The sequence below is a fragment of the Penicillium robsamsonii genome (genome assembly GCF_028829455.1).
Source record: "Penicillium robsamsonii strain IBT 29466 chromosome Unknown utg000001l_segment0_segment0, whole genome shotgun sequence".
Lineage (NCBI taxonomy): Eukaryota > Fungi > Ascomycota > Eurotiomycetes > Eurotiales > Aspergillaceae > Penicillium > Penicillium robsamsonii.
In genome coordinates, this window is record NW_026643219.1 from 3,755,280 (window position 1) to 3,782,731 (window position 27,452).

Consider the following 27,452-nt stretch of genomic DNA (forward strand, 5'->3'; position numbering starts at 1 on the left):
TTTTGAAGGTTTCAAGTTATACTATTGGACATGGCGATCGACATGAACAACCTCGGTCCGGATCAAGGCCTGCGCATATAAGACACCACACGTCGCATCAGACTGCCTCTCTGAAGTAATCTACCGCCAGCGAATATCGAGGCAGAATGGGGGTTATTTTCAACATGCAGCATGTGTTGGTAACAGGGCTTTTTACGGTACACCTCGCGACGCCTTCTGTGACTTCTTTTCTAACACGTTTAGGCGATATTATATCTTATCTCTAAAGTGATCTACAATGTGTACTTTCACCCCTTGAGCCGGTTTCCGGGGCCATTGGAACACAAAATATCACGACTGGCATATGTCTACCGGTCTATTCGGGGAACTCTTCCCTTTGACATGCTGGAAATGCATCGGCGATATGGCGACATTGTCCGTATTGCACCGGACGAGTTGGCCTTCTCCCACCCCGATGCATGGCAGGATATTATGGGCCATCAGAAAGGACAAGCTGAATTCTCAAAGGCAATCTGGTTCTACCGTCCGGTTGAAGATCAAGCGTCACATGTAGTCAACGAAAGCAGAGAACAACATGGGCGTCTCCGTCGACAAATGGCCCACGGCTTCTCTGAAAAGGCAATGCGAGAGCAGGAGCCAATGATTCGTGGTTATGTTGATATATTGCTGGACCGATTACATGAGTTTTGCAAGTCTGGCAATTCCGTAGTTCTTTCCGATTGGTATAACTATACCACTTTTGATATTATTGGAGACCTGGCGTTTGGTGAGCCATTTGGCTGTCTGCAGGGATCAAATCTTGATGGATGGATCAAGGGGATTTTCGATGCCGGCCGGCTTGGCATTATATTGCAAGCGCTTTCATTCTACCCACTCGTGAAGCGGGCCCTATTATCATTGGTACCTGCGTCAATGAAAGAGACACACGAGAAACATAAGAAACTCACCGAAGAGAAGATGATGCGTCGTATGGAAAAGGAAGCGGGTCGACCCGACTTGATTGAGGGACTTCTAAGGAAGAGGCAGGAACTGGTGAGTTTTCAACTATTCTTGGCCGAGAATAACGACTGATCGTTGTCAGAATTTGAGTATTGATGAACTCATTGCAAATGCTGAAATTCTCATCATTGGTGGCTCCGAAACCACAGCCTCATTATTGAGTGGAGCCACATACCTCCTCCTCACGAACTCAACTGCCTACGAGAAGCTGAAAGAGGAAGTCCGTACTGTGTTTCAAAGCCAGGATGAGATCAATCTGATCTCTGTTAACAAGTTGCCCTACATGCTTGCATGTCTTGACGAGGCAATGCGCATGTATCCACCCATTGCGAACGGTCTACCCCGTAAGTGTCCTGAGGGCGGTGCGAAGGTCTTGGGTGAATATATCCCGGCAAACGTGAGTCTCAGTTGATTTGGATACTACATCTTGATCTCTACTAACAGCGTTTGCCAAGACCTATGTTTCGGTTCATCAATGGGCACTTTATCGGCGCGAAGAGTATTTCAAGGACCCTAACACATACCACCCGGAGAGATTCCTGGGTGATCCATATTTTGCCGATGATCGTCGAGAGGTATTGCAGCCATTCCATATCGGACCGAGAAATTGCCTTGGAAGAAAGTAAGTGATGGCCTAGACAACCACAAGTGGGAACAGTCGATACTAACGATGTTGCTTCAGCCTTGCATATAGCGAGATGCGTCTAATCCTTGCCTTGATTATCTTTAACTTTGATATCGAGATTGCCGACGAAGCCCGGGATTGGATCAAACAGAGGAACTTCCTGATGTGGGAAAAGGGCCCGTTGAAGGTTCATTTAACTCGAGCGTAAGCTAATTTATAAGATAAAATGAACACTTGAGATGTATTGAATGATAAAGCTACTTATCTGACATGAAAGGAGCTTACGCCCATGATATCTAGGCGCCTAATCAGTGCCGAGATCTGAATTGGGTTATGCAAGCAAATGCGATCTGGCTAATGCCATGGCGTAGGATGTAGGTGTAACGCGTGGTTTATGCTAGCATTATAATCAAGCAGACTGGATAGCAAAATGACAGGATACATCTGCAGGATAACTAGACTTTTAGGGGTTCTACTTGTTGAGCATTCACGCACAGATGAAAATAATTAAAGTAATTGATTGTCCATATTAAGTCCTGCTTGTACAATGGAAATCCCACACCTATTACTCTATGGCACATATTAGTCATAGCATCATGCACGCCATATTGAACAAAAAAACAAGTAGAAGCAAAGCAAATGCAAGCCTTGAGCGGAAGCCACAAAGCCCATGTCTTCCAAACGCTCAAAAACAATCAGACTTCGTAAGGCATATATATATATGGGTATTTTTCTCTGCATCATGCACCGTAGAGAATCAATAAATCATGGATCACATCAGAAAGAAAAACGAAAAATTCAAGCGAAAAATGAAATGTATCAGAGCGGTCGGCTACACACTCGCTGTGCGTCGCGGAACCTCACTAGGCTTCTGAGCGTATGCAATGAACATTCGGAATCCGGTGCCGCGCTTCTGGCACTCGCGGAGTACTTTGCGGTCATTCCAGATACTCGGATCCTGAGAATTTACATTCGAGACAATTGGATCCTCGTAGCATTTTGAGTACCACCATCGTCCGACACGGGCAACGATCTTAGCGATTGACTCGTCGTTTGCCGGAGACGGGGAAGGATCGGAAAGCAAATCACCGAGAGAGATGTTCGTATCATTCGAGGGAGATTTCGAGGCAGTTCCCCTGCCTTGGCTACCACTTGCAGTTGTGACGGATATGGTAGGTAGCGAAAATGCAGTGGAGGGGGTAGCTGTTGAAATGGAGTGTGCTGACGAGCTGGAGTCGGAAGATCGGACGACCATGCCTGCTACTGGAATTCGGACCATGCAGCGGCGGAGACTGTCGAAGCCCTGGGTGCCGAGCTCGCGTTGGACGCTATCGCTGGTTGGCTTTAGGCTGAGGGTCGGGTCTGAGAGACAGGTCATTTCTTTTAGTTGGCGGATAGCTTTGCGCGTGCGAGGTCCCATATGAACCATGTCGCGGTCTAAGAGGCTCATTTCGAGATACCCTCCGGTGCGTAGGACACGTTTGCATTCTTGGATGATGTTGCCTTGGACGGCTTCGGAGCAAACAGTGGGGAATCGTAGCACGGCGACTGTGAAGTAGTCCTTTGGGAAGGGGAGAGGGTTACCCAGTCCGGCGTGATACACAGTGTGATGGTTGGTAGGGGGGTGCCATGCAGCGGGGTGGGGAGGTGCCGTGGATACAGGACGTCCACCCAAGCTGTATACCTCGGCATCCGGATACGTCAAGGAACAGTAGAAAGACCAGTCGTCATTTCCTAGTCCGTCGACCACAAGAATTCGCCCTTGGCTTCCAGCCTTGACGTGGTTATGCGCTGGGCTGAAAAGGACCCGGCCGAAAGACAACCAACGACTAGTCATGAGAGAAGCAGAACGCATGTTAGTCTGTGTCACTGCGTCCCACTCACGCTCCGGAGATGCGGCTTCTCGTTCTCGGTGGAACTTTGGCCTGGGCGAAGGGACAGCAGCAAGGGAGTTGAGAAACGTAGACTGCTGTTCACGTCGGTGGTCCGTTGAAGGCTTTTTGGTAGGATCGTCGGCCTGCGTCTTCTGGGTCTTCTCCTCATTTGAGCCTCTATATCCAGCAACGAGATCACTGTAAGACGGCTGAGACGAAGGAGCGGTAGATGATTGCAAAGCAGAGACAATCTGAGAACGGCGAAGATGAACGGAGCTGCCACTCGAGCGGACTGAATTGCCACCAGGTACTGACTGGGGATGATTGGTGTTATTTAACTCGTCCTGAAGAGCCCTGCTCGCCATCGTTGCAAGTTCAAATCTGCCTTCCTCTACAGTCTTTGCCGGTTCCTCAGGCTTCAGTTCATCTGGAGATAGAACATGATCAATAAGATCATTGTACTCGTTCCACACCTCGTCCTCAGTTGGTGGGGAGCCTGGAACCGGGGCCACGGCTGTAACTGCAGCCAGAGCTCCAGAGCTATCTGACGATGTTGAGCCTTTCTTTGGTGGAAATCGAAGAAACTCATAGGTTGTGAACGGTCCAGCAAGGAACTCCAAAGCGCTGGTCTGCTCGGAAGCGCTAAACGTCGGGTTGAACCCATGACCCCAGCCAGAAGATACGCTTGGACCAACCCCAATATCCAAGGGAACATTGGCGATAGGTGGAGATTCGTATGAGCTTTGTGTCGTTGGAATCGTGAGGGAAGGAGATTCGACAACACTGAACGGACGTGAGAAGGACTGCATGGCAGGTTGGTGGTGTCTATCGCGTCGTGAGACTACCGGTGGAATCCGACCGATAGAGGCCAAGCGTCTTGGACGTTGTTCAGGGGACGTCTCGAGTTCCGGGGCCATAAGGTTGCGGTTAAACATGGCAGTCCTCGGCGATGGGCGATCATCATTTTCAAATTCGCCATGCATTTTTGGCGGAGATGGCAATAGAATTGACGGCTTTCTTTTTCTGATGCTCAAGCCTCTTGGAACTTCCACGGGGTGGAAAATTGTTTCCTCCTCTGTTGGTGGTGAGTCTTCGATGTTGGTGATGATTTCATCGAGCTCATCTGAATCGGCATCCACCAAGGCGTAATGGGCAATGGGCCGACTGTTCACAACCGGGGAGATCGCCGCATGAAGTTTCGCGGTTTGGGATGAAGCCATTGGAGGAATTGAAATCTTCTTTTCGTTGTCACGGTTCTTCTGGAAGAAGTTCCACATAGATGTCTTTCCTTTCTTGCCTTGTTTCTCAATGTGCTCAGGCTTGAGCATTTTTTCCGGGGACTTTTGAGTACGCTTCGGTTGGTATGAGGTGGTAGTAATTTTCTCGTGACTAGGAAGAGATATGTTTGTGACAGCAGCCTGGGGGTTGTCAAACATGGCATGTCCCTTCCCGCTTGGGACGGGCATGCGTGACTTCAATGCATTTGGACGATCACTCGTCTTAGATTGGTGCTCAGAGCTTTTGCTTCCCATCGGCCTGTTGCCATTAGAATAACTTGGCGTAATAGTCTCACCGAACGTTCCTGTCGAAGTCGCGAGAGATTCGGTAGACTGGCTAGTCGAGTATGATAGCAGAGTTTGCCGCGGCAAGTTCGAAGTCGATGCAACGCTTATGCTGCTGAAACTCTGCTCGCTTTGTGTTCGTGATAACGACGCACCGTCTAGTCCACCGCCATTGATGATGACAGGCTCCAAACGGCTCATTAAAAAGTCGTCAATGTCCAACTCCGGGTGACTCGATTGACTCCCTTTGCTGGCGGCACTCCGTGTCGTGCTTGTTGATCTGGTTCTTGTCCCACTACTACTACTACCGCTTGCTTTACGGCCACGCTGTCCGTATTTTCCGTATCCCTCGTGACCTGTCCCCGCGGCTGGACCTTTGCGAGTTGCTCGAGCTTGCTCCGTCGAATTATCTGACATGTCTGGCTTGGACTTCTTTGTGAAAATACCGAATCGTTTTGGTGTTGCTATTGGCTTTGAATCCGGCTTCTCGTTGGAAGTTACTTTAGTCAACGTCCGAGGTGGCTTTTTAGATAGTACAGAAGAACTGCCACCCTGGGAAGGGGCTTGGGAGATGCTTCTTGATTGCAGCGAGTCGATTGATGCAGCGGCAGACGGGTTGGGAGTTGGATGTGGACGTTGTGTCGCTAGGATCTTTTCTATCGACTCGCGTCTTGTATGGCCTGTTGTTCTAATATACCGTAGATTGCTTTGAACAATCGGTGATGTTTCAAGGTGCAAACGATGCGTTCCATCTCTGCTCGGTCGTGGTGGGGTTTGCGGTGTCTCCCCATTCCGTGTGGGGGAACATTCCATTGCCTTGAGTGGCTCAAACAGACGCCTCTCTGCTTCCTCAACTTCCCTCCGGGCCTGCTCAACGTCGATTTCGGGGGCTTTGGGGGGGCTGAAATTGACTGATGACTTTCTCGGCGGCGGACTGCGAGGTGGGCCTCGGGGTACTGCAGAGGGGGATTTAGACGGTGGCACTTTCTGGCCTTTGCCGGTTCCTACTGAGCCTGCGCTAGAAGGCTTTGTAGGAAGTACCCGTTTCTGAGTTTTCGGCTCCGGCCTCTCTTGCGGAGGGCTTGCATGTGGCGGCGAAGGAGAGAAGACAGGTAACCTTGTTTGAGACGGGCTTGGTTGTCTCAGACGACCAATCTTTGTAATACCGGGAGAATATGATGATAATGATGTTGGGGTAGACCCCCGACTCCAAATACTCGGTGACTGCGAGTATCTTGTCGAGGGGCTACTTGACAATAAAAAGGGTGTGGGATGCGCTGGCAAATTTTGCGTATCAACTGTCGTTCGAAGACTTGCCAACTCCTCCGGGCCATTGAACTTAGACCTCACAGAGTTAACCGCCACATTACTGTCATTCTTGTGGGTTGGTTTGTAAGAGGAAGCCGATTGCGCCGAAAGTGAGGATGTCGAAGTTTCGTGTCCTGACACATTGTTCATAACTAGAGAATGGGACTCTTGCGGAATAACAAGGCTAAGCTTGTCAGAGTGCAACTGCTCCACATGTTTCCCTATTGTCGGTGCCTTCCTTCGAAGAACATTCCGTGTTCGTTTTGGCGGGGGTAATTGTTGTCCAGCAACGAAAAGCGAGGGGTTCTTAATCTCCAGGCTTGAAAGCGAGGAGGGAATTGTCTGGGTAGAATTCTGGGAAGAAGCCGACACTGGCGTGATTGGAGATGTTGTGCTACCAATACTAGGGCGCGGAAGCATGGACAGGCGATTTCCACGACTGCTAGATCGCTTGATAGCCAAAGGCGCTGACACCTGGCCAATATCTTCGGCATCTGAGAATGACGAGGTTCTGCTTCTAGGGGTGTGATTGAGTAGTCTCGCAATTTGGGATCGCGGAGGTCGACCATAGGCACCAGCATTGGTATGTGATAAGTTTGAAGAAGTATCGTGTGGCATGTGATGGCCAGAACTGTACGACATGGCGTACAGACGAATGAAGGCCCTGGCTCCAATCCAGGGACAAATGATTAAACGGTGGGTACATGTACTTCGTTATAGTAACCATCACGCCGTTATGGGGGTATATAGCTGTCTGTTTTAATCAGCTCATTGGTCCGACTTCATGTTCATGTAAGCTCACGGTATCTGAGTCATGTCAAACGAAGATATCAATATTGTTGGCGCCTAGCGCTTGAGGTATAGAATTAAGTAAAAGTAGATGGAATTCGCGGGGAAAAAAGGGTATCTCAAAGTCGCACAACTAAAACGCAAGTGTCAATAGACATTGCAAGGATGTTAAGAACCATAAAAAGAAAAGGAAAACACACTTACAGACGTCAGTAGATAAACGAGAAAAAAGTCCACTGTGGATCGGAAGCCTTAAAGCTGCAGCTACTTCGCCACAGTCCGGAGCAATGTGGCGTCAAATGTCAAGGTTGTTCTCCAGCCTTGGCCACGTCAGAGATGAAATCTAGCTGAAGTAGACAAAAATAAGTTGTAACGTTGTCAAAATGAGTAGATCAAAGACAGGAATTCCCGAGGCGCCAGAGATTTATGTGTTGACTGGGGTTGCCCCTCGGATGTGGGGGAAAATATCTCGAATCCGCAATGACCATATGGAAAGAATGTAACCAGCGATCTCATTAGCAAGAAAGTAATGTGACTACTGTGACAAGACGGGAAGAAATCGAGATTGCGAAGACCTAGAGCCTGTCAAAAGGACCAGTACATTGCAAAAGTTGCGTAGTGCTTCTGAAGCGATGCCCCCCATCGCAAAGTCAAAACGGGATTCTACAAATAACCAGGGCGATACCCCAGTGGCCAGATCAAGAGGACTGCGCGCACGGAAGCCCACATGGGGAGGTAAATGCCGGTCCACTCAAGGGTTCTCCCAGCAGGGACTTCTCGTTGGCTGGGCTTAGACGGTATCGGCTCTCGGCGGTAAAGGTATTAGGGCCAGACACAACGTGACAGGTTATAGTACAACCCGTGGCGTACCCCGGGGCCCTGGCTATTGCATGGTTTTGACTCGATTAAAAAAAAGACCTAACTTGTTTCCATGTCAGGTGAGCTGTAGACGCAAGCTGAGCACCTGCGCATTAGAACTGTACGATAACGAACAAACTCGTATTGACAACCAGTCTGGTTATCGCGTCTCTCGCCTCCTGGACAGCGCATTCGGAGACGCCGAACGACTGAACCCCGAATGGTGGAATGATCGACGCGAAGGTTTTTTTTGGGGGTTCTTTTATTTTTTTATGGCGTTTTGCAACTCCAACCTTTCCCGGGCATTCGGAGAATTTCCGTGGTCTAAAGGGACCATGCATATGCATAGTAAAATGCTTCATATTTCCGAAATCGCAATTTATTCCGATCCCACATGTATAAATGAGATATATCAAGTCTCCAACTTGAAAGATTTCCCAACGGCCATAGTCCATGGTTTGGTACAGAGGCCCGTCCCGAACCTTTCGGGGGAAATCCTTCCAATCATCTATAGGTTGGTTTAAAAGCGCAGGGGCTTTTAAGTCTAGACTTGTACAATCCAATGAGCCAGTAACTGTCCACAGAGAGCATTTCGTTGGGGGTTTCGATGTTCAAGAGAGCCTCGAGACAGTGGAGCCCGCTAGTCGCTGGGCTGTGATGGCCCACTGAATGATCGAGCAATGAACAAGCCCTGTGCGATGATCGAATGTTAGCTCGCAGCCACGTCTTAAAAAAAAGCGAGTTCCGGGTTGTGATTCGCGGGGAGTGTCACTGATCTAAGTGGAGAGAGGGCGGTAATCCGGGCAATAGGAACAACAACAGCATTGATATTATTGGAATTGTACAACTGTTGTACTATATCGTATGTACTCCGTACTTCTTGCGGAATACTCTCGGACTCTCAAAGATAAGTAAAGATGAATGTAAGGTCCCACAATCACGAGTTGGGCTATCTTCGCCTAGTGAGTGGTCGTACTGGTCGACGCCCATGCTGCAGGAACAAGCAACTAATGCACCCTTCAGCTGACTTCGCACACAATCAAACCGGGGCCAGGGAGTTGCTTCTGGGGGCCGTGAGAGAACTTTAAGGTTGAGTTTTCTCTGAGATTATTGCTTGGTTATGGGAAATGGAGAAAACTCATACACTATCAACTGCCCAGATGTTACTCCCGACCTTGGATTGCTTACATGTAGACATACGGACACAGCTACCTACAGTCTACAAAATGTAAAAATTCACACTTGTACATTTTCATTGAAACATATATTAAAACAAATCGAATGGAATGACCCTGGAATTGTCCGGCATATCAACACACAAACGCCCATGATGAAAGAACAAGAGATGGAACGGAAGACCAAGTCAGAAACCAGACAAAGCGAACTATTGGAAACATTTAAGCAGCGGCCGCAAACCGCTTCTTGCGAGCCTCCATGGCCGCATTATCCTTCTCACTCCAAGACTTCTGGGCAGTGTTCCCGCCGGCATTAGGTTTCTTCACGCCGGCATTGGTCTTGTTCCCATCGCCACGGTTGCGGTTTCCGTCACCACGTTGACGGTTGTTGCGGTTGCGTCCAGTGTCACGTCTCTTACCCCCACGACCACCCTGGTCGTTGCGAGAGTCGGTGCGGGCATCATTACGTCTCTTGCGGGAGCGCTCATCAGGAAGTGCCTGGTCAAGACGGCTTACACCCGCAGCGGATGTAGTCTCAGCCTCGGCGCCAGTACCGAACCGCTTAGCGCGCTCCAGCTGCTTCGTAGCCTCCTTCAATGCTGTGTCGTCATCCTCAACGATGCCAAACTTCTGCGCGCGAGCCTTACGCTTCTCGAGCTCCGCCTCCAGGTCAGTCTGGGGTAGTCCTCGTGTGTAATCGACGGCGAGCTTCTGTTCTGTCGCGGCTTCAGGCTGAGTGGTTGGTTCAGCGACGGCGCCGGTCGCCTCGACCTTCAAGTCCTCAGTTGTGGCGGGGTTCTCGTCGAGCTGTTGGTTCGGGACAGCGACGGGGTTGGAAACTGCGCCCTGGCCTCCAGCGGCAATGGCAGCTGCGCCAGCTTCTGTGGATGGCTCGATAATGGTCTCTGCGGGTTCGTCGTCCCAGTCAATGACGTCCTCGGCAGCGTCGGTCTTGGCTGCGGCAGGAGCTGCGGCAAGAGAGTCGGATGGCTTGTTCTCGTCGTGTTCCTGGAGGCGCGAGACCATGTCGGCCTTCTTTCCGGTGTGGGGGAGAGATCGAGTCTTCAGGATCTCAACCAGCTCGGCGTTGGTCTTCTTGCTGTAGTCGGTGGCCATTTTGCGATCGGAGATGGGTAGGCTGCAATTGGTGAAGGGAGAAAGGGTAGAAGTAAAACTTTTTGTTACAATAATCAGATGCTTGATTGTTCACTGCAGCCCAAATATTATGCGTGATAAATAAAGGAATGGAAGTTGGCTGAAGGAGAGCTCAGCGACGCGATCTTACCCAGTGGAGGTCCCCAGGTGCAATTACAACAATTACATAAGCAGTTTAGAATCATCCCATTGGCCAGGCAACAAAGCCACCTCCACCTCTTGAAGCTTCTCGATCATTTACTTGGATATCTTATTCCCTCAGAACTCCTTACATTCCATGCCCTTTTGGCATGTGTCTAACTGGAATGAGCTAACAACGGAATTCTGTCATTTTCACTCTTTTGACGTAGCCTTGGTCTGCCGATCGTTCTGGTCTGGATGTCCTTTTTACTTGGTTCCTCCATCTCGAATTCAGGCGAAACCCAACAGGCGCTTCAATCTCCGAATGAGATTATGACAGCTGTACAACGTACAGAGTAATGCGACAGCTTGTTGGGGGAAATATGCCAATCTGCATGCACTGCGCCACACCTGACAAAAACAGGTTTATACATACGCTACATCATACGCCACAATGCTTCCTCAGGCATCGACTAAACTACAGGCCAGTGTGCCATTATTGTCAAAAGTACGGAGTACGAAGCATAAGAAAGAAGATGACTGGTTATCTAATTCATTTTAATCAACAAAATAAAAAGAGAGAGAAAAGAAACCCCCCCCAATCCAATCAGCCCAGGGTGTCCGTGACAAGTACTTCGTAAACGCTTTGTCACCTCTTGCAACCACCCCAACCCTCTGATGTAGATTTGATGCTTTTCAGTCTTGAATGTCCTTCTGTTCCAGTTGCTGTAAGTCTAATTAGGACCATGGCGGTCAATAGCGATTCTATTGAAACGTATAGTATACAAACTAGTACAAAGCATGTATAGGATAAAGATATCTTGCAAAGATGATACTAATACTCGAAGTATAGTACCAAAGATAAAATTGTAACCTGTCTACCATATCAATGCCTGGTAAGAGCCCCATATGTATAGGCTTTGTGCCCTTGTAGATACCGATGATAAACCCCTCATATGCTGGATACATGAGGTACATCGTAACACACACCCTAGTTTCGAGGACCTCGGAACCGATGGTTGTTTTCTTTTCCACGAAGTATCATAAAGTCTGATGAACTTATACATGTTGGGTTTCTCGCCTTCAGTTCAACTCAAAATGAACAGCTGTCAATACTTAAAAAAAAAGTCTCGTCTCATTCCTAGCATTGAGTAAATAATTTATGACAAAGATACCAAAATGGAAGATCTACGACGTTACAAGTAACAATGCATCTTTCAACTATAAAATGGCCGTATTTCTGATCACTTATTGTATAGACATTGCACTTCATCTATCCCTCAAGCTTGATAAGCTCTAAGGTGGAATGGACCTACTATGCCTAATCGAGCAAAATGACGTGAGCTACCTACATGTAGTTTTATGGTTCCAATTATTAAGAGAACTTCCTATACAAGCACCGGACATTCAAACTATCATTTCACTCAATTTCCACCTTCATCGAACTACTATCACTCTCGTTACTCACAACTACCCAGCTGTCACTCCACCTTCGTTTTCCACTTGTTCAGTCAACTCAGACTCCGCCTCCATCTGCGTGAGCTAAACATCTTTTCCAACATGCAGTCGGTCCTCGATATTTTCTCTTCAGTGCTCTCTCGATCATGTGGAAGACGTACTCCACCTTCTGAGATTCCCAAGATGGATACGCTGGCTGGTCTCCTTGTCGAGCTATTGTTATCAATAACCGGCTTCCTCCCTCTGAATGATCGTATTTGAATTTCACTCTGCAGTCGCCGGCTCTTTGCCATATTCAACCATCGAACTAATCTCGCTCGGCTATTAGGAAAAGACAAACTACCTGTTTTACGCCGGTTGGAACGAGATCTACCGGAATACTTCGTTTGCTATATTTGCCATATCCTTCATAAGTATGACGGTTCAGAATGCTTCGGCCTATCTGGCTCGGTATATGACCAGGATAAATGTCCTCTTCAATGTGTCAAAAAATGGAAACGACATGACTTTGATTTAGAATTGAGAGATCAAGCACCGAGCGCGTTCCATGTCTACCGCATATTCTTCTTTCTCCATCTTCAGCTTGCTATGAGAAGATTCTACTATGGTGAAAAGTTTGGAATTAGCACTGAATCGTTATCTTACACCCAAGTTCGCGCCCACCCCGGACCATCATCATGCCCTGAAATCACCTCTTTCTTTTCGACCGATGCACAAATCTGTCCAAAGACACCGGGACTTTGTTTAAGAATCTAGCATGTGATGTTTGTTCACGGTAGGAAACCGGAACTATTCCTTTCTCGGCAGGATATTGAATCTAGGTGCCACCCTCCACAAGTTATGTTTATTTGCATACACGTCTCGCGTCAGAGACATGCGAAATTACTTGATGCCGTGGTAAAAGCCCATACCAGTGGAGAGAAACTCCCAGTTCCACTCATACTTGCGACATATGCGCCGCAGATTCCCGTATCGAAGTTTGTGAATATGGATCTGATTTAGCTCTGGTTCTTACAACATGGATTAACCTTGGCCCTAGTCTGACCCCAGATGACCCTAGATGGATAGTCCATTCCTGTAATCGGAAGTTTAAGAGGGTGACACTCGATCCAAATCATCGAAAAGACAGCCCGCGGGTCTGTTTTGAAAATGTGTCGCCTCAGTCATTAGAGGCCTTGCGGTCATGTAACCTTTCCTATCTTAAGGACCAGCGATATAAGTGGGTTATGTGGCAAGTCGATTGGTATAGAAGCGTCTGGTGTCTACCAACTAAAAGTTCTTGGGGAAGTTACTGGTTTATGTCCTAAGGGTTAGCTGTCGAGGCGCAGGCTACCAATTGCCTACCTCGCTCTTGCTTAGTTGCAATTCAAGACCTTCCCATAAAAATCCACCTATTTCCAAACACCATATCCCAAAAGATGGTAGGGCTGTCAACTCCACTAATAAATACGTCACATATTATATAATGCTCAGGGCTGACTTAGAATGAGATTTTCCGAGTATCTGTCTTTTCTTTGAAGTCCCTATAAAACCGCTTGTGCTGCTCCAAAAGAATCAGCGTTGCCATAGTCTGTGGTCCCAGCCGGACAAAGCCAGGCGTCCACCCTCGAAAGACCCATCTCATTCCCTCTAAGGCTGTAAGATCCTTTATAACATGCAATATTCCTCGCTTGTTTGATGAACCCATTAACTGGGTCTTGAGTACATCAATCGGACTGCACAGCGTTGTAGCAACCAGTGCCGCCAGGAAAGATGCCGATAAATGCAAACCAGGATGATCGTCATGAATCCCAGTGGTTGCCACTATCAGATCCCTAAAACTATCATATGATGCAAGCTGACAGGTGGTCATCATACCACAGCGGAAAGCATTTGGCCACAACCCCTGTCCAAAGGCCTTCCATCCCTCTTGGTGCCAGATCTGTTTCCAAGCATCGAATATGTGCCGGTAATTGTGACGGAGATGAGGTGGTAGTGAGCCGTCATTTTGCATTCGGATGTTGCCTATATCTGAGGAGTTGCCGAAGATTGCGCCAATGAATCCAGAAATTCCTGCCAATAGCCCCAGAACTGGTGGGGAGGTGGGGATGCTGTTCGCTTTGGTGCGTTCTTTTAGTGTCTCGTAGAGGCCGATGCGGACTGAGCCATATGTTACTGTGGAATGGATGAGTATCAATTGGGATTGACGGAAGAGATGGAATAGGTGAACTAACACTGTCTCATAAACCCTGCCGAAAGCTTCAAAACATCAGTGTCTCGTCACATTATTGTTGATCTTTCTTATACCTACCCCGTTATAAAGCGCAAGTACACCCTCTCCCTGAACGATTCGAATGCAGGTATTAAGTGTCCCGGCTTTCGTACCACCATGCTCCATTTGCATTCTGACCTTAACTATGATTGATCAATCAGAACTGTGTTCTTTGTAATGAAGTAGCTGAGCTCACTCAGGTCCAAAGGGTGAGAAACAAGGACCGCCATGCATGATGCAGAGCCCCCGAACCACTTGGGGTATATAATTGGCTGAGAGACGTCTATTTGTTTGCTCATGTTGAATATTTCAAATTGACTTCACTTTGCTTCTAAGGTAATCAAGAATCATTGGATGTTTTTGTACCTTGCACAGTGGCATATAGCCGATTTGGAGATCATCCACAAAGCCGGACTCGGTGCGGGGGTTACCAGATAGGTGAAGTAGGCGGTTATAATGGCAAATACCTCGGAATTTCCATGAATACTCTTTGTACCGTAAATAACTCGATATATGTAACCGAGGGTTCAGCTGTTCAAACCAAAGCTGTGTGGGAATTGTCAAAATAACGTGGTATAAAGGTCATGAAGAGGCGTCAGAAAAATCAAGCGGTTTTCGCAGTAAGGTTAGAGTGAATATTGAGGTAGGCAAGTTGAAATCAAGCAATCAAACACCCAACCCTGTTTATCAAATGAGCCTGCCATGGACATGCTACCTAGACAGTTGGGCTGCTAGAAACATCGAGTTGGTCGGAGCCTACAAAACACATACAAATTTTCCCGTTGACAGCTTCCAAGGCACTGCATTGTAGGGACAAAAGGGAGAGGGGAAGTCGCATGAGAGACAGAGCACCGAAGGTATCTGCACTACGAGGGTGATCGCCCACAGCAACCACACCCTCACCTCGACTGGCTAGGTAATTCACTTTACTGGCTGCTGAGATGGATATTGAACCGACGTCTTCTCCAAGCGCCCGGACAAGCCGAACAATTGATGAAAAAGTGAGTTCGCGTCGATTGGGGGTAGTGTAAGCCCAATGACACTGTGCAACGAGGCATGCGCAAGCACAGGGGCCAAGTCGCGGGGTCCAAAAATAGGAATAATCAAAGTGTTTCCTGGACGGAAACTTTCAGAGATTAAACTGAAAAGAACAGATACTACACTTGATCTAAGCCAATAGGCAAAGAGAGCTGAAGAAGAAAGAAAAGAAGAGGAAGTTCTGGGGGGGAAAGGACCTTCTTATATCCCCAGGGCGGTGTGGTTTTGCCACAAACAAGCAAATAATCCATGGATCGGCAATGCAAGGGATATATATATTCGGATTCGGGCCTCTGCTGGAGGTGATAGGGAACATCTCAGGTTCTCTAAAGTAGTCTACGCAGGACCTCCATGAACATAGATTTGTATGTAAAGGTACCATGTACTATACAAAATATAAAATTCAAGACTTCAACTCGTGTTACTTAGATTTATGGATAATATCCCTACATTGAAAAAGAAACAGCTCACGGAAGAATCAGATGTTCACTATACACAGGGCTTGTCTGAAGCAGTAAAGGTAGAAAAAAAACAGACACACAAAGGAGAATGACAGGACATAATAGCACAACGCCATGGGAAGAAAACATGGAGTATTTGGTACACCCTAGCCAGCGTCGAAAGTTCTAGGGTTTATAGATCACATCAAGGAAATGGGTGGTTCCTCTTTTCTGATTTTCCCCCAGCCCAGGCGAATCTAACCATCTAAGAGGGTACCATGGGGAGGTTTTCTTCGGGTTTGGTTTTTCTTTTTTATTATTGCGTTGCCAATATCATTTACCGGTCAACTTCACCGAACACAAGATCCATAGTACCTAGATTCAATGTTAGGGGCTGGAATGGAAGAAGACAAGGGAACAAAGACTTACCGATAATCGCGACAGCATCGGCGAGCAGGTGACCACGAGAGACCTGATCGAAGCCGCCCAAGTGGGCGAAACCAGGAGCACGGATCTTGCAGCGGTATGGCCGCTCACTACCATCACTGACCAGGAAGACACCCATCTCACCCTTGGGGGCCTCGATGGCAGAGTAGGTCTCACCAGGGGGCACGGAGTAGCCCTTGGTGAAGAGAAGGAAGTGGTGAATGAGAGCTTCCATGTTCTCCTTCATGGCGGCACGGGGAGGGGGTGAGATCTTGTAGTCCTCCACGCGGACCGGGCCGGCGGGCATCTTGTTTAGACACTGGTGAATGATACGGAGGGACTGACGGAACTCCTCCATACGGCAGAGGTAACGATCGTAGCAGTCACCGTTGACACCGACGGGAACGTCGAACTCAACCTGGTCATAAGCATCGTACGGCTGTGACTTGCGGATATCATAAGGAACACCCGAGCCACGGAGCATGACACCAGTGAAACTCATGTTGAGCGCATCGGTGGCGTTAACAACACCGACGCCTTGGGTTCTGGCCTTCCAGATACGGTTATCCGTGAGCAGCTCCTCCGTCTCGTCAATGCGGTCACCGAATTGAGTGGCCCACTGGTAGATGTCGTCCAAGAGACCAATGGGGATATCCTGCGAGACACCACCGGGGCGAACGTATGCAGCGTGGAGACGGGCACCGGAGACACGCTCGTAGAATTCCTAAAGTACCCGAAGTGTCAGTAAATAAGGCCTGGCCGTAATTACTTTCGCAGCTCTCAATTGCTCACCATAAGCTTCTCACGCTCCTCGAAACCCCACAGGAAAGGAGTCAGGGCACCCACGTCCATTGCGTGGGACAGGACGGACATGAGGTGGTTCAGGACTCGGGTCATCTCGCCGAACAAGGTACGGATCCACTTGGCACGGTCAGGGATCTCGACGTTCAACAGCTTCTCAACGGCCAAGGAGAAGCACTGCTCGTTGGTCATCATGGAAACGTAATCCAATCGATCAAAGTAGGGCAGGGCCTGCATGTAGGTTTTGTACTCAATCAACTTCTCAGTACCACGGTGAAGCAAGCCGACGTGGGGATCGGAGCGAACGATCTCTTCACCGTTGAGTTCCAGAATCAATCGGAGCACACCGTGAGCAGCGGGATGCTGAGGACCGAAGTTGACGGTGTAATGACGAATCTTGCGGTCGGTCCCTTCGGCCTCGGATTCAAGGGGAGCAGCCTCGGGGTCCTCGGGAACACGCTTGTTGGCGAGGGAAGTGAAGGTTGGGTCAGTCGGCACAAGTCGTGTGGCCTGGTAGCTAGTAGCCTCTGCATGACGGCGAGGAACAGAGGTGGCTATCGAGCGGGAACGAGGAATGGATGTGTTGAGCGAGGAGGGGCGGAGGCAGAGCCTTTTGGGCGCATTGCCCGCTAGGCGGGCGAAAGAAGCGGCCATGGAGGATGGAGAATTGGAGATCCAAGAGGGAAAAGAGGGGATATGATCCTCAATCCACGCGCATTCAATGGGTGGATATGGCTCGCTACGGGTAGGTAACTCGCTGAAGGTCTCAAGTTGGGAGTCGCATTTTGGCTCGTCACGTGAGAAGCTGCCGGGTCATCAGCCGTGCGCTGGTTGGCTTGAATGGGCCACTATACTGTGCTGGTACTCGCTCCACGCTAGCCTGTTCTTGGCTTAGCGCTGTGAATTTCTGGCATGGTTCTGTATTTGTGGATTATGTAATCCGAATATTCCGCCCCGGGCATGTGCAGAATAAAGCCCCCATCGGTGCCTCAGGCAAACTAGAAAATTGCTTCGAGAAATCTCTCTTATCGGTGATCGCGGATTTTACCTTCAACCTCCACCAGACCTTATACAATTGCTCACCATGGCGCCTCTTGTTCCCTCGCAGGAGGAGCTGCAGCGCCGCCGTGTATGTCTTTAGTAATGATCCCATGCAGCCCAGAATACTAATTATTCCAGATCATTGGTATCAATGCGGAAACCGTCACCAATATCCCCTCTACAGATTTTCCTGGCCACTGGCCCGGAGAGTCGCATGGATGGGCACTCGACGAATTCAAGAATGTATGTATTGAAACATTACCATGAAGGTATAATCTGCTTGATTCAGTCAATTCTGACCACTTACATCCAACAGAATTTCCAAGTCGAATTCCACCGCAATGACCGGTTCGACGCTTCCTTCTCGCTAGTTGGCCTCGACGCCTCAGTCGCCAACGCTTTCCGTCGTATCCTTATGGCTGAGATCCCCACCATCGCCATTGAAGACTGCTTCATTCACAACAACACTTCCGTCATTCAAGATGAAGTGCTCGCACAACGATTGGGCCTGATCCCGCTCAAGGGTTCTGTCGAGGGAATTAACTGGATGCACTGGTACAAGAAGGCGTCAGAAGACGGAACCGAAGAGGAAGATGGCCCCTGCGACTTCAACACCATCGTGTTGCATCTTGACGTGGAATGTTACAAGAACGAGTACGCAGACAAGGACGAGCAGGACCCCCGCAAGCTGTACACCAATGCCCACGTTTACGCCAAGGACCTCATGTACATGCCTGTCGGTCGTCAGGAACAGTTCTTCGTCGGCGATGGTGCTATTGCACCTGTCAACCCGGATATTCTGATCGCCAAGCTTCGTCCCGGCCAGAAGATCGAGATGGAACTCCACTGCCAGAAGGGTATCGGTGCCGATCACGCTAAGTTCTCACCCGTGGCTACCGCTTCATACCGTCTCCTGCCTGATATCAAGATCGAGCGTCCCATCATTGGCGACGATGCGAAGAAGTTTGCCAAGTGCTTCCCTAAAGGTGTGATTGGTCTTGAGCCTGTCACCTCTGCAGAGGCCGCGCAGCGTGGAAGTGGATACGAGGGCCACACCGGCGAGCAGAAGGCCGTCGTGAAGGATGCGTTCAATGACACTGTCAGCAGAGAGTGCCTGCGCCACGATGAGTTTAAGGATAAGGTCAAGCTGGGACGGGTTCGGGATCACTTCATCTTCAACGTGGAGAGCACCGGTCAATTTGAGAGTGACATGCTCTTCCTGGAGGCTGTCAAGGTTATGAAGCTGAAGTGCAACCGGTGGAAGAGAGGTCTGACCGATCTGATGGGTTGATCAATTGGTCTTTTCTCTGGTACACCTTATTATATGCATTCTTTGGCGTTGGATTTTTTGGCTGCCTTTGCGCTGTACATTTACGAAAAGTCGATCAGGGCTTCGCCTCACGAGGCTGGAGTCTGGATGTGTTAATTGTTTTGGAAAAGAGCCCAACAGCTATCTTTTGAATTCTACACAGTTAACTAAGGCTAATCATCCCGGTCATAAGATATCTGGTTTCTCGTAATTTCCACATGGAAAGGCAGGGCAAGTTACCCTTATTTGAAGTGAAGACGGAAGCGGAATGTGGTGGTGTAGGCTGGGTCGCTGACAGCGACTTCTTCGCCATCCTCGATCAAATCTGCCAGCTTTTTTACCAGGTGAGGCCGAGTCATTTCCTCCAGCTGAGGCGGGAAGCGCTGGTAGAGGGTCTTCTCTTCGGTGCGCATACTAGGTTTCTTCAACTGAGCCTCGGCTCTTTCCCCTAGGCTCTCGATGAACTCGCCCAGGGTCATATTGGGATCCACGTTCAGCTTCCTGGAAAGTTCTCCGCACACGGGGCAGTCCGGCTTCTTCTCCGCCTCGAAGGTGTATGTGTACACCCCTTCCTCACCAGCATACATCATGTAGTTGGATAGGAATGGATTGCAGCTAGTGGCGATCTTGAGCACTTCTGAAGTTGTGGAGGCCGCAATGACGGCGTTTGTTGATGCGATAGCCGGAATGATATTTTTGACCACACCCTGGGTCATCTGGAAGGTAACGCCATGGATATGGAAATGCTGGGCACGTTCGTAAGCGGCATTGTATATCCACGATATGTGTTCCATATTGTCACTGTCAAAGGTGTCGTCTTTGCGCTTCTCTTGCCATGCGATCTGGTGCGCCCATTCAATGCAGTGTTGAGGCTGGCGCGGGATGGTAGCAATGGTGCAGAGAGGAACTGCTGGACGAGGTGCGTGCATATCCAGCTGGCACTCAATGCAGGATGAGATAGACGGTAGAATGACACGGGCTTGGCCCTTGAAACCTGTTTGATATATTAGCGATATGTTCTTGCCTAAGTTTGACAGTGTAGGTAGGTACCTTCAGTTCCACCGTCAACAAGTGGCTTCAGGCTCAAAGGGTCATCTTCATCGACCATCGAGATCAATGTGGAATTGATCCAGCGTCGAGCTTCGATGCTGTCCAAGCCACAGACGACAATATTAAACTGCATGTAGTAGTCTTCATCTTTATCCTGGATCTTGCCGACGTAGGGCGTGATCTTCACTCCCTTAACTCGCTTTTGCACAAAAGCGGCGGCGACTTCAGCTTTAGATTTTCCGATATCTGCCTGGCGGAACAAAAACTGCCGGTTGAGATTTGATATATCAATGGTGTCTGTCGACTGTGAGCTTCTGGTCTTGGCATTATGAGTTGAAACACATACCCATGTCAATGACATGAATATCTTTGAATCCTGACAGCGCGAGATTCTTCAAGATCTCGCATCCTAGTCCACCAGCTCCACTAGATCCCAGTCAGTTCTTCCTCTTGATAGAATATCACAACTTTGTGAGGATGACAAACATCACCCTAGGATTCATGTTAGCCAAAGTTATGTCTCCGAAATGAATCAACTTACAGGATTTTGGCAGATTCCAGAGCATTGATAGGCTCGGGGCCAGGGTTCCAGTCATCATCTGTAAAAGGACCCCGTTTACTTAGGACGTTGTAGAGGTGCTTCCTGTGGGGTATTAGAGCAGATCAGACGTCTCAAGGGTCATCCAACGCACCATCGACCCTGCTGGTCCACGTAAATCGGAGCTTCTTGGGCATCTGAGGTTTGCACATCCACATCCATTTCGATAGAAATCCTGTTGTGGGTAATTGGTGAGAGTAAATAGGCGTAGTATCAATTCGCGTTACACGGGCCAACGCTCGTTGCGGTTGGCGACAGGCAGAGCGAGCTTGATGGGAGCGATGTCAGGTATATATCTAGTTCGTCTTTTGATCGGACCACCAAAATATTCAAGTCACAGGTAATGAAGAGGCTGAGTTGACAACATCACCTGCGCGTGGGCTGCCTTGAGGTGACTATGGCTGACTAATCTCAGGCCCGCCTACTGTAATCTTCACCTGGCACAACATCTCTTTTCCCCCGAAGTGATATTCAAATCGAAAATGGAGGCCCTTCTGACGGCAGTGAAAACTGTAAATCGAGATTCAGATGCCCTTGTTACATCTACTGTCGAGTCTTTGCACGCTGATCCCCCAGCAAGAGACAATATTGATCCTGAACATCTATCATCACATCACATTATAGATCTACTCAAATCCAGCCCCGATCGTGAACAGCTGTACGTCATTTTGGCAGCCCTAGATCCCTTCAGCAAATCCACAACTACAAAGGACTTCGACCTCCGGGTTGCGAATCCTATCACAGCCCAGATTCTCCAACTATTAGTCAGCACCACGATTCCAGATCATTGGGGATCGCTAGATGCAAAAGATAGCAAAGGGAAAGACGCCAAAGCTCGAGCAGCACTACTGAGATGTCTTAGCAGTGTCGCAGGTATCGGCTCCTTGGCGGCTCAGCTACGATCTTTAATCAATTCAGCCCGCGCTTCTGCCCAGCAAGCCCGAGGTTCAAGCAGCCAACTCGGTATCCGGGATCTTCTGGCTGTGCTTGCTGCTTTGCTAGAGCCAAAAGACTTTTTGTTCCGTCTTTCTTCTGATATTTCGGTCATATATGACAACAAAACCAGACAGCAAGTTACGTGGAGAGAGCTTGTGTCGCTCGTTGCTGCCGGCAAGATTTTATCAACAGCAGCCGAGGCCCTTACTGTTACTGATGAGTCAAGATCAGTATCTTCAGTCTCCTGGGTTGGTAATGGTTCCCAATATGCATCGTGGCTTGGGCGCAATGTTTCTCATATGGCAGCGAAACTAGCCCCAGATGACGAAAGCGACTGGGCCTCAGTTGCTTTGTTGACAGGGCGAGCATTAAGCCTTGGATATACAGGTGAATATACAGCGATTGTTTGATTTGAGCCCCATGCTAACATCACATAGATCAATTTGTCAAAGAAATTTACGCGGGTCTACTTCTTGAGCAGTCTTCGCCAGCGTGCTTTGGGGTCTTATTAAACCATCTCAGACGGACGGAGCAGCTTGCATTTGTAGAAGCGATTTTCCGTGATATCCAACGAAAGCACTTTTCAGACGATCTATCGGGGATAGTGAGCCCATCACTCACTCCTTCAAAGTCCATTGAAGGGGTGGCAGCTTTGATTTCTGCTGTCATTTCTTCTCGTCCAGGCCTGGAAATCCAAGTCATGGAATGGCTCTCAAAATCGCAAGGTGGCTCGATAAACACGTTGGGACTACGCCGTGCATTATTAGCCACTTGTAGCAACCGAGGTGGTAAGTTCGCTTTGCTGAAGGAAAAGAGACAACGAAACTGACGACCTGCAACAGATGTGCTGAAGTCATTGCTCATACGTAGCCTTGAGCAATTTGGAGACAAGTTCTCTATCAAACATATCCCAAGTGTGGTTCAGAATGGTTTGTCAAGAATCCGCAGTCCTTCGTGCCCAGAATATCAGCCTCTGACATTGAACAGCAACTGCACAAGTGATCCTTCTTGCCGCTGGCCATCTGTATCGGCTAGATCAAGCGCAAGTGAAAGAAGTAGGCCGATCAGGAGCATATCTCAATGCAGTCTCCAATCGACTCGCTGCGTCCTCTAACAGAGCACGACTTCTTGGCATGATCGTTGGAACAGGAATATCTGAACTCATTGAGCAATCAGACAAAGTGCTGAAATTTGACCTAGAGGAGATGCGAAGCGAGGAGGCGCTGTGGTATTTGGATTTGACAAAGGTCGAAGACAAGGTCGGCTCTCCTGAATCCATCAAAGCATTGCAAGAGTTATTGCCAGCAAAACCAGAACTGGTCCGCTCTAAGCCTACACAAAAGCCGAAAGCACAATTTTCCCGCCACCATACAAGCAAGATTGTTGCTATTGAAGAAGTTGAGAATAGTGACGAAGATGAAGATGACGATGACGATGATGATCTCATTCCGTATGAAAAGCCGGACGACGACGCATACGATTCTGATGACGATCCCACGTTGATCCAACGGAATAAGCCGATAGCGCCTGTGTAAGTACAGATTCCCCACCGACATTGATCTCGCTAACAAATGTAAGATACATCCGTGATTTGCTTCCATCTCTCCGAGACACCGAGAATGTCGAGCGGTATCATCTCGCCATCACCACTGCCCCATCCTTAATTCGACGGAAGATAGGATTTGGAACTGAACTTGCCGAGCAGATTGAGGAGCTGGCTCTAACTGTCGTTGGTCTTCAAAATGACAACAACCATCCGACATTCCATGAATCTCGCCTACAAAGCATGATTGCATTGATTGTATCCGAGCCCTTCAAGATGGGCCGATGGTTCACTGCCATTTACTTCGATGGAGACCTTTCACAAGTCCAGAGATCCGCTGTTCTTACAGCCCTGGGTCTGAGTGCTCGCGAGCTAGCCGGGAATGGAGAAGAAGATGCCAAAGCACTGCGTCTCCCAACTACTGGCGATACCTCATTCCCATCCAAACGGCTCTCGCCTGCCCTGGAGGCGATGTACTCGGGAGCAAACGAGTCTCCCATCGCAACGCTGACCCAGAAAATGTCCCGCGCGTCCCTAGAGCCGCTCGCAGCCAACGCAGCAGATACGATGGCTGGCCCCAACGCTCTCAAAGTGCGAACCTTCTCATCACGTATGGAAGTCGAGAAGAAACGCAACCAACGTGACGCCCAGCGCCAAAACTCCACAATCAAGGATCTGCACAAGGTGCTTGCCGAAGGTTTCTTCTTCCCACTGCAGGGCAGATTTGAGATAATGATGCTGCAGTTCTCGTCGTATGTCTTATGTCCCCATCTCATTTCTAAACAAATGTATACTAACATCACTCTAGGTCCTCCACTTCCTCATACAATCCATTCTTCGTCCCACATCTTCTAACTCTCTTCCTCCAAACCCTCACCCTCATCCTCTCCACAACAGGCCCCCATACCCCCTTCCTCCCAGGCCTCACCCACGAAACTATCTCCCTCCTATTACCGCTACACACAGCCTCGCTCTCCAGCGAGCCAACCGTCACTGCCGCGCTCCTGTCCCTCTTCCTCGTCATAGTGGATCTCAATATTGCGTCTGGCTCAAATGGCGAACAGCGTCTTGTCACCGAATACGCCACGCAGGTGATCGAGTTGCGCGAGTGGGCCTCCCAGGTCTTTGACCGGACGCCGCCTTCAGCTGCGCGGACTGATCCAAGTTCAGCGGTTACTGACCCGCAGGAGCAGATACGTACCCTTGCTGCTGGTGTTATGGTGCGACTTGGGGAGGTCATAGAGCGGTATCAAGGTCGGCTGATGGGTGTTCATTCTGGATTCAGCTATTAAAAAGAATATCAGGGTATCCATCTGTTTGCTGGATTGAAATCTAGAATCGAAGCAGACGATGGAACTATGTGAACATTATTGAAAAATTCCACGCCGAACGAGTCAAATAGCCATCGATGCGCCTTGGTCTTTACATTAGAAGAAGACTGTATATCCCTTTTCTTCCGAAAATGACATACATAGGTATTATTATGATCACTTAGGCGTAGATTAACCCATTTACTCCGCCTTGGCAAAGCTACCCTTCTCGATAGCCGCCTCCATCATCCGATCACCACTAATGATACTCGTGGTACAGATGATGATCTTCCTCCGCGGAGCCTCTCGCGCAGCAATGAAGCGCAACGCGGCGATTTCGGTGAACGTGATGCCTCCCAAGAAAAAGACATAAACAGTCTTTGTAGCAGAGTTACCACTCAGTGTTTGACGAGCCCGCACAGCCTTATCATCACCCTTCTGAACAATGCTGAAGGTTGCACCGCGAGCACTCTTGACAACGTCCTCGAATCCAAGCCAGCCAGGCGACGTTATATTAGCGGTATTCAGCGCGGCAGCCGGCGTACCTCCCTTGATAAGCGAGACCATATAGGACTTTTGTAACACGCATTGAACCAGGCGAACGCTGAGGGGCGCGAAGCCACTGTACACGTAAGAAATATCGTTTGGATCCTTCTCGCTGACCTCCTCGATGACAAGACGGAGATTCTTGCGCAGGTACCCGTAGTTTGTCTTTGATCCTGCTTGGGCACCGGATGTAGGGAGGAGCATCATCGTTGCTGAGGATCTGGGCTGAAGAAGTTCCATTTTCTCTAGAGCCCAGAATGTGAGGAGGTGCTGGTGGCCGTACGCTTGGACGACCTGTCTCTTGAAGTTCTCTAGGTCTCGGGGGCGGAGACCCCCAGACATGCAGGACTCCAGACACAGGAGCCGTAGCACAGTCGTTAGTGGAATGTCTCGAGCTATAAGCTCTTCAATTGTCTCGTGCTGGTATGTGGAGTCGGCACCGGCTGCGTTGTTTTGCTGGACTTCCAAAGTTTTGCGGAAGGTTTCGGAGCGAGTGAGTCGCATTATTTCCTCCGCGAGGTTGGTATGGGTTCGAAGACTCTGATGTTCCAGCTGGTAGGTTGGTAATCGGTTGACAAATTCTCGAAGTTCGCCTGTTGTTTTAGCCGTGTGGCGGCTCTCGTACTCATTTTCTAAGCGACGTGCCACCTTATTCAGGATATCGCCCACGATTGCAAAGTTTGCATCTCGTAGTTGGCTGAACAACTGATCCGAGGCATCTAGCTGGATCTTTCTTTTCAGTCCCTGCTTGGCTTGCTGGGGTGTCTTGGATGACTCTTGGGACTGTGGCGTGGGAGCAGGGCCGACAATGCTCGTATCAACGTCTGCTTGGTTGTTCTTTATACCGACATATTCATCAATTAAGCCTTCATAGGTGAGCTGTGTGAGAAGGGGTGTCCCAAAGTCCACGTCACGGTCTATGATGATCAAGTTTTCTACACTCGCACTTGGCAACAGCCCTCGAGCAGAGGGATCAGCCAATCCGGAGCTCTCCTCTGTATCAATTTCTTTCCTCATGCGCAGCAGGAGATCTGCTAAGCGCCGGGCATTGTCGCCTTTTCCCACAATGCGTGGGAAATAACCATGGCGCTGTTGGACACCCATGAGAGCCTTCGCAGCATGGAAGATGCACCCGGGATCTTTGTGCTGAATAGCAAGGTCAGAAACGTCTCATTCATATGTTAGCAACCTATCAACTTACCAAGTACAAGTCTCCAAACGAATCATCCAGTTCTAGTGACAAGATATCCTGTTCCAGAGGCATAAAATAGAGAGGAAGCTCGGCGATGTTCACGTCACCAATGATTCCCGCTTCCTCCAAGACCGCATTGCTTACAAGGGTCCGTCTTGGAGCGAAGAAGATAGAAAACTCGTGTTCGACGTTCCCATTATTCTGCAGGCGTTTGATTTGTTCTAAGATAGAAATGTCAGCTCATCCTGATGGCACTCAATCAGAGATAGCAGGAAAGGGCCCTAATGAAACGAGCTTGAGAAATGTTGTAAATATAGATATCGATATAGGGAACGTTTCTCCAGATTACATAGAGTAGGAAAGCCTCTATGTAATCTAATGATGGCCCATCCTGGACCCAAATGAGGATATCCAATATACAGCCTAACAAGCCGAAAGGGGGCAAAAAAGAGACAATGTCATACCTGCCACAATTCGAACGTGGCGAGCTTTCTCGCCACGAACAAGGAATACAACATTGCGTTGTGATGAGTCGATGTTTGCATTTTCCAGCAAGAAGACCCGGTCTACACCATACTCCTGGAGCACGGAGAACTTGACGAATAGCCCCACTGGGCCGGCCAGCTCCTGGCTTATGACGAGGTTCTTCTTACCCCGGGTCTGGAAAATAGTTAGCGCAGATCAAAATATCAAGGAGCTGTACTCACGCCTTCTAGTAAAGTCAGGAGATCCCTCCGGGCCTTATCCCTAAAGTAGTCCGCATCAGACCCCGATAAAGGAGCCATTTCATCCAGGCAGCAGAGGCAATGTTGTGGCCAAAAATAAACAGAGACGTTGAAGTGCCACTGCGCCCGCATTGGGTTAGCACTGCCACTGCTGATGTAACTGCGTAAGTGTCGTATTCGTATTGTTGTCACTGCGCTATCCACAATAAACTTAGTGAGTAACTTTCGTATGGCCCTCGTATGTGTATTACAATCAGGCGGCGATCTCGAACATCTAGCTCCCCTGAAGGCGTCTCACATTAATTCTTTCTCTGGTCTCATGT

The 27,452-nt window shown here is 49.0% G+C and overlaps 11 protein-coding genes across 11 annotated transcripts; 5 read left to right on the forward strand and 6 right to left on the reverse strand.

Annotated features, from left to right (window-relative positions):
- Positions 1 to 381: 381 nt before the first annotated feature.
- N7447_001490 (cytochrome P450) lies at positions 382 to 1,832 on the forward strand (the record flags this gene model as incomplete). Its single annotated transcript, XM_057225766.1, has 4 exons — positions 382 to 1,032; positions 1,082 to 1,396; positions 1,455 to 1,621; positions 1,682 to 1,832. 4 exons carry the CDS (start codon positions 382 to 384, stop codon positions 1,830 to 1,832), a joined length of 1,284 nt encoding a protein of 427 aa, XP_057089782.1.
- A 624-nt stretch (positions 1,833 to 2,456) lies between these two features.
- N7447_001491 (uncharacterized protein) lies at positions 2,457 to 7,010 on the reverse strand (the record flags this gene model as incomplete). The annotated part of the gene is made up of 1 exon (XM_057225767.1): positions 2,457 to 7,010. The coding sequence occupies one exon, from the start codon at positions 7,008 to 7,010 to the stop codon at positions 2,457 to 2,459; it is 4,554 nt and encodes a 1,517-aa protein (XP_057089783.1).
- A 2,402-nt stretch (positions 7,011 to 9,412) lies between these two features.
- On the reverse strand, positions 9,413 to 10,306 carry N7447_001492 (DNA-binding SAP; the record flags this gene model as incomplete). Its single annotated transcript, XM_057225768.1, has 1 exon — positions 9,413 to 10,306. The coding sequence occupies one exon, from the start codon at positions 10,304 to 10,306 to the stop codon at positions 9,413 to 9,415; it is 894 nt and encodes a 297-aa protein (XP_057089784.1).
- Positions 10,307 to 12,025: 1,719 nt separating this feature from the next.
- Positions 12,026 to 12,679, forward strand: N7447_001493 (uncharacterized protein; the record flags this gene model as incomplete). The annotated part of the gene is made up of 2 exons (XM_057225769.1): positions 12,026 to 12,141; positions 12,199 to 12,679. The coding sequence occupies 2 exons, from the start codon at positions 12,026 to 12,028 to the stop codon at positions 12,677 to 12,679; spliced, it is 597 nt and encodes a 198-aa protein (XP_057089785.1).
- An 84-nt stretch (positions 12,680 to 12,763) lies between these two features.
- Positions 12,764 to 13,230, forward strand: N7447_001494 (uncharacterized protein; the record flags this gene model as incomplete). The annotated part of the gene is given in 2 exon segments (XM_057225770.1): positions 12,764 to 12,820; positions 12,838 to 13,230. The coding sequence occupies 2 exon segments, from the start codon at positions 12,764 to 12,766 to the stop codon at positions 13,228 to 13,230; spliced, it is 450 nt and encodes a 149-aa protein (XP_057089786.1).
- Positions 13,231 to 13,403: 173 nt separating this feature from the next.
- On the reverse strand, positions 13,404 to 14,473 carry N7447_001495 (uncharacterized protein; the record flags this gene model as incomplete). The annotated part of the gene is made up of 4 exons (XM_057225771.1): positions 13,404 to 14,077; positions 14,137 to 14,161; positions 14,214 to 14,317; positions 14,371 to 14,473. 4 exons carry the CDS (start codon positions 14,471 to 14,473, stop codon positions 13,404 to 13,406), a joined length of 906 nt encoding a protein of 301 aa, XP_057089787.1.
- Positions 14,474 to 15,989: 1,516 nt separating this feature from the next.
- N7447_001496 (NADH-quinone oxidoreductase subunit D) lies at positions 15,990 to 17,533 on the reverse strand (the record flags this gene model as incomplete). Its single annotated transcript, XM_057225772.1, has 3 exons — positions 15,990 to 16,027; positions 16,082 to 16,802; positions 16,871 to 17,533. 3 exons carry the CDS (start codon positions 17,531 to 17,533, stop codon positions 15,990 to 15,992), a joined length of 1,422 nt encoding a protein of 473 aa, XP_057089788.1.
- Positions 17,534 to 17,963: 430 nt separating this feature from the next.
- Positions 17,964 to 19,211, forward strand: N7447_001497 (DNA-directed RNA polymerase core subunit RPC40; the record flags this gene model as incomplete). Its single annotated transcript, XM_057225773.1, has 3 exons — positions 17,964 to 18,008; positions 18,059 to 18,163; positions 18,237 to 19,211. The coding sequence occupies 3 exons, from the start codon at positions 17,964 to 17,966 to the stop codon at positions 19,209 to 19,211; spliced, it is 1,125 nt and encodes a 374-aa protein (XP_057089789.1).
- A 260-nt stretch (positions 19,212 to 19,471) lies between these two features.
- Positions 19,472 to 21,039, reverse strand: N7447_001498 (NEDD8-activating protein UBA3; the record flags this gene model as incomplete). Its single annotated transcript, XM_057225774.1, has 6 exons — positions 19,472 to 20,223; positions 20,280 to 20,576; positions 20,626 to 20,705; positions 20,766 to 20,771; positions 20,821 to 20,922; positions 20,972 to 21,039. 6 exons carry the CDS (start codon positions 21,037 to 21,039, stop codon positions 19,472 to 19,474), a joined length of 1,305 nt encoding a protein of 434 aa, XP_057089790.1.
- A 320-nt stretch (positions 21,040 to 21,359) lies between these two features.
- On the forward strand, positions 21,360 to 24,648 carry N7447_001499 (telomere length regulation TEL2 family protein; the record flags this gene model as incomplete). Its single annotated transcript, XM_057225775.1, has 6 exons — positions 21,360 to 22,200; positions 22,251 to 22,601; positions 22,656 to 22,742; positions 22,801 to 23,344; positions 23,392 to 24,108; positions 24,165 to 24,648. 6 exons carry the CDS (start codon positions 21,360 to 21,362, stop codon positions 24,646 to 24,648), a joined length of 3,024 nt encoding a protein of 1,007 aa, XP_057089791.1.
- Positions 24,649 to 24,867: 219 nt separating this feature from the next.
- N7447_001500 (Sec1 family protein) lies at positions 24,868 to 27,261 on the reverse strand (the record flags this gene model as incomplete). The annotated part of the gene is made up of 4 exons (XM_057225776.1): positions 24,868 to 26,358; positions 26,414 to 26,625; positions 26,869 to 27,064; positions 27,112 to 27,261. 4 exons carry the CDS (start codon positions 27,259 to 27,261, stop codon positions 24,868 to 24,870), a joined length of 2,049 nt encoding a protein of 682 aa, XP_057089792.1.
- Between the last annotated feature and the right edge of the window lie 191 nt (positions 27,262 to 27,452).